Source organism: Austrofundulus limnaeus, unplaced genomic scaffold (genome assembly GCF_001266775.1).
Source record: "Austrofundulus limnaeus strain Quisiro unplaced genomic scaffold, Austrofundulus_limnaeus-1.0 Scaffold808, whole genome shotgun sequence".
NCBI lineage: Eukaryota > Metazoa > Chordata > Actinopteri > Cyprinodontiformes > Rivulidae > Austrofundulus > Austrofundulus limnaeus.
Window position 1 is genome coordinate 99,587 of NW_013953210.1, and position 5,487 is coordinate 105,073.

The 5,487-nt window shown below is 37.4% G+C and overlaps 1 protein-coding gene across 4 annotated transcripts in view; it reads left to right on the forward strand.

The window, feature by feature from the left end:
• prom1a (prominin 1a) overlaps positions 1 to 5,487 on the forward strand; it is a gene marked incomplete in the record, with an annotated part of 88,690 nt that overhangs the window by 32,225 nt on the left and 50,978 nt on the right. For 3 of the 4 annotated variants that reach the window (XM_014028794.1, XM_014028795.1, XM_014028798.1), the window contains 2 exon segments: positions 2,190 to 2,248; positions 3,422 to 3,448. In XM_014028794.1, coding sequence (XP_013884248.1) covers positions 2,190 to 2,248; positions 3,422 to 3,448 — 86 coding nt within the window. 4 annotated transcript variants of the gene reach the window in all.

A 5,487-nucleotide genomic window follows, 5' to 3' on the forward strand; every position in this document is an offset into this window, starting at 1 on the left:
GTGTACTCAGACCAGTAATATTTGGGGTCACAAGTTTTTGCCAWGGGTATTTTTTGGGTCATAAGATAAAAAGTTTGGGAACCACTGATCTATAGTATCTATCTACAATATCTATCATCTATCATCTATCTATCTATCATCTATCTATCGAGAGAGATAGGTATAGATATATAGATATATATGAGTGTTCATTGAAATGGTTGTTACCATCTTGTAGCCATGATTCTGACATTTCTGTAGATACCACACTGTGTCTAGCTAAAATAACTTATAGTAATTAAAGTAGAAAACCTGGATTTGGGTTTAGGAGATGAATGAACCAGTTGGCGGGCCACCAGTTGAATAGTCCTGTCCTAATGAGTAGATGTAACTGAATAAATGCTCTACTTTGTGACTAAAAAGCATCACCATCTCAACATTTATATTGACAGAAATACAAAAACAAAGGTCAGATTTGTTTTTTTTTTTTGTGCAACCCAGCACCAGAACGGTTCTACATCCAGGCTTTTGTTTACAGACGTGCTAAAGTTTCAGAGTTTTCTTTGGGGTTGAAAAGAACTGAAACACACCTTCATAACAAGGACCAGTTTGAAACACAGCCTGTTCTCTAGCTGTACTTTTCCAGTAAAAAAATAAAAAAACAGGTGGATCATTGGACAGAAACTCCACCAGCCATTGTGAGGTGAAKTCTACCGAGAAGCTGATCTTTGTGGGGAAATCGAACCAGGAAAAGCTCGGATGTTGGGTTACAGTAACGATGACAATAGAATAAGGTCAAATATAGAGCCAGTTAGATAGAACTCATTAAAAACTCTTTTTCATAATAAGTGGCTGAAGGATAAGCCTAAAGCACTTCATTGATACAAATCTTGCTTTGARCAGAGGCAGAGATCAGAGTTCTGTTCTATGATTTTTTTTTAAACAAATCCTGTCATCAGTTCTTCAGCAGCGTGAACAGTGTTCTTTCTTCAGGAAAAGGAAAGCTCTCGTGTTTCTCGCATCTTATTTTTGGAAACATTGCCTCTGAAAGCCTTGTTTTCCCCTGTCAGCGTCATGGTGATGAGTCACGGYCAACACTGCTCCAGGTGTAAATAGAAAACAGCAGCATGGGTTGAAAGGTGATACAATTATTTAGGCTCTTTCTGGAGGTTCTGTGGCTTCTAGTTTGGAAATAATGCGGCCAGATGGGATTTGACTGTCACTCATGGCAGAAGAGATCAACGTCAAAATGAGTTTGTCACTTCTTATCCCTAATTTACACTAGATGCGGCTCCGGTCCGTCCTCCGCAGCAAATAAACCCCTATTCTAATCAATGAGGGTGTTTACACTGGCTGCGGACGGCAGCCCGGCAAAATTTGAATCAATCCTGTTTTTGCCGGATGCCAGAGCTGCTCCAGAGTAAATCTACAAAGATCACGTCGCACCAACAGGAAAAGAAACAAGCACAACATCCATATTTTCAAAATAAGACACAAGGCGGACTGATTTTGTCAAAATCCCATGAATCAAAATATGGATATATTTCTACACAAATGCTGTCAGAATGTATCGTTCTGTTTGGGAAGCAGATGGAAACATGTAGCATGAAGTATGTGTGTACACACACGATACACGTGGATTTTATTTTGAAATCATACGTTTCAAAAAGACGACAGCGATACAGTTTCACCCGTAGATGTAAAAGCTTTTATATCTTTTTTCAGCTGTGTTTGGAGTTCGTCTTTCACAGAATTAATTATTTTTTGCTCTGACGTCTACATTTACTGTATCACTGGATTTATTGTGCGATGTCCTTCCTGCACACCTTCCCTCGTCTGTGTGTCGCACCGGAGCACAGCGGAGTCGTATCTAGTGTAAATCCAGGGTAAAAGACAGAAAAGTTTTTGATGATTTCAAATACACCAAAATCACTTTCTTTTTGGCACAATTCTAAAATTAAGAAATCAAACTTGAATGCTAAATGAGTTTAAATAAATGAGTTTCACTGTATGTTACAAACACTCGGTGATTCAACACCTGCAAAGAAAAAAGAAAGAATAAATGCAGGAGAACATGCTGATCCTATATGTGTGTCTTTGTTTTGTTTTTCTAAATTGCATTGCAGAAAAGATGCTGTGAAGTTGGAAGGATGATGCAATGTGACTTTATAAAGTATTTGTTTTTGTCCCCCACCCCCGTGCTTTTACAGATCTTATTGTCAAACTGGCAAAGGACAAGTTTGGAGCCATTCAGACAGAGTATCAAAAGGTAAGAACATGATTTTGTGGGGATGAAATAATTGTTTCCTGATCCTTTTTTATACATTTTTCTGCTTGTTTTTCTTATTACAGAAATATGCAGCAAAAAATGTCCATCTAAGCAAGTTTTAAAATCTTATATCCAACTAAAAAAAACTTTTCGATCTTGTTTTGAGACTGATTTACTAAACAAGAATAAAATGAGTAAGATTAATAATCTTGTTAGCAGATTGTGTAAGATTATTTATCTTGTTAGCCTGCAAATTTGACTTAAATTAAGTGAAAAATCTGCCAATGGAGTAAGACTATTGCACTTAGTAAGATTCTTGAAATCAGAGAAAAAACGAGTCATTTTGAAGGCCCTGCCACAATTTAATGTTTTAGACAACCTATGAAATGTTTGGAGACATCTACGTTGAAGATGGAACTAAAAAAATCAACTGGAAGCCTCTTTTAAGTGTATGTATACTGTAATGATAATAAATWGTTTGTCTAACYTTTATTAGTAATTTAGTGGAAAAAGGAATTCCATAAGTTGTCTAAAACATCATAGTGTGACAGGGTTGGTGAGGTTGTTTTTTTTTTCGCGATGGCTAAAACACAAGCAGAAGTAATATAAAAGGAAAGATTGATGAGCACTTAGAGGAATCAAGGAGAAGGACTAAAATTAGAGTGCTTGAGATTTAAGAAGCAGAGCATCCAAAGGCAAACAGTTTTTCATACCAGGAAGTTTTTTTTTTTGTTTGTTTGAGGGCAGAGATTTGAAGGACAGCTCGACAGTTAAAAAAAAACCAAACATGAAAGCCTCGCCTCACAACCTCTGCTCCTGATTAATGATGGTAATAAACCCTGTTTTGCCTTCTTTCATTGGTCAATGCCACAACTTCTGGCAAATCAAAGTAAATGATGTACTTCTTGCAAAATGTTTATGTTTAAAGAAAAAAAGTCTTTTTCTCTACAATCTTTTCAGATTGAGATTTAAATGAAGTGCAAATCATCGGTCTGTGCGTTGCTACAATACGCAACAGTGTGGATCTGCATGTCTGCTTTGAATTCTTTAAAGTGTTTTGTTTCTGTTTTATTCCATCTCGTTTATGTTCTGTGGCTTTGCTCTTTCTTTTTTTTGATGCTGCATTGCCTGTGTCTTCTGCATGCCTTCTTCATCTCGTCTGGCTTCCCTCAGCCAGAGAACATAGTGCTGACCCTACAGGTAAAGTCTGCGCGCTGGGCTTACAGTCCAACCCATCCCACTGTCTAACCACGTCCCTCTGCATCTGTCAGCTGGGGGTGGCACAGTTGCAACTAAAAGTCTTATTTGGCGATAAATCCAAAGTTGCATTACAGTCTTGTTAGAAGTTTGTCAAACTCTAATTTGGCGTAGAAACCGTGATTATTTGTGCCTCCCTTTGACTTTCATGCAGTCCTCCTGTAAACTTGGAATCCTCCCTTCACCTTGACCAACGCTCCCGCTCATTTGTCATTTAAAGTGAGATCAAAGAAAGAGAAACGCTTTTTAGTTTATAATGAGAACCACATTTTAAACTTTGAAACACTTTTCATCTTTATCTATGATTCTTATTAATCTAAAAGCCTAAACACGACTGCTCTGCGTACATAACATACACTGAGATTAAAAATCTATACACTGAGATTAAAAATCTCTTTTGCAAAGGAATCCCAGCCAAGACTGGCAGTGATACACGGAGGCTACAGAACATTCACAGCAAAAAGAGAAAAAGTTAGCACTGTCATGGATTCATTAAAAGATTCCTCAGTTAAAACATTTACAAACAGATAATCCCTTCACTAAATCAGTAAGAACATCCTTAAAAACATTTAATGRCACCTTTAGGTTCGTGTATCTCTGCAACTGGTTCCAAGAAGATGGAGCAGAAAACTGAAAAGATTTCTTTCCAAGTTCAGTTCAGACTTAAGGCACCGAAAGTAAAAATAAGTTCTCACAATGAAGAGAACATCCTCCGGTGGACTTTTATTTATATAGGCCAACAAATATGATGGAAGAAGTCCTAGTACAGCCTTATAAATAAAAATATGCCCGTGACGGAGTCTACAAGAGGCCAAGGCCGTCCATCCAACCCCGTTGTATAAATGTGCAACGATAAAACCTTTTAGACCTGTTATAAATCTTAGAGCTCCATGATAAATCGTATCCAGCACATAGACATAAGAGTGCTTGTATAAAATGTCATCATAGTCCAGTACAGACATAAGCATTCATCGCTTTCTTGCCTCAAAAGATTGACGGGATCTAATCCTGAAATAAAATCCCAATTTTAACCTTAGCTTCTTTAGCGGTTGAATATGGGCAGAAAAGGACAAAGAATCATCAATTAAAAGTCTTAAATATTTATACTGTTGTTTATTATCCACAACATCAAATAATAATAACCATTTTATTATTTTTGTTTCAATTCAAACTTGACCCCCACCAATAAATGATAAAGACACCATGTGTCAGCATGCCTTGTGGCCGCTGCTGCCATTAAATCTGATCACAGTTACAGCACTGCCCATCTTCATCTCTGAGACATGCTGCCACCACCTCATTCAGTTTGTTCTAATTGGAAGGGCACCTTTTTCTTTTGGGCACTTGGCAAGACAAAACTATAGTCCAAAAATAGTCCAAGCTGCAGGCACTTCAAAAGATTGGGTGGGAAGGGAAAAAAATCATTGTTGACCTTTTATTCTAAAGATTCACTCAGTAAAAACGATGCCCAGAAGCATAATGACAATGTCCTCAACAGCAGGCCGACATTGGTGATTTTTAAGGGACTTGCGTAGATTTGAACTTGTCTTTTTCATTCATTTCTGCTTCTCGGCATCTGGATTCTCTGAGTCAGTTTTACGATTTAGCTTTCAGTGACTTTTTACCCATCTACATCGTGTAGCTTGACATTTTAAGGGAATTTTGTAAAATGCAGCAATGCATACAGCGGGTAAAATAAGCATTGAACACGTCAACATTTTTCTCAGTCAATATATTACTAGAGGTGCTAATGACATGAAATGTTCACCAGATGTTGGTAACAACCCAAGTGATCCATACATACAAAGAACTCAAACCATAAATGTCCAGAAATGAAGTTATTTGTAATAATGTGGAATGGCACAGGGAAAAAGTATTGAACACACTTTTTCCCTGTACAACAGGTAAATGGTCGGATATACCTGAGTCACAAATCTCTCTGACTTCTCCATGTAGCCCATAAGTTAAAACCAAGTCCAATG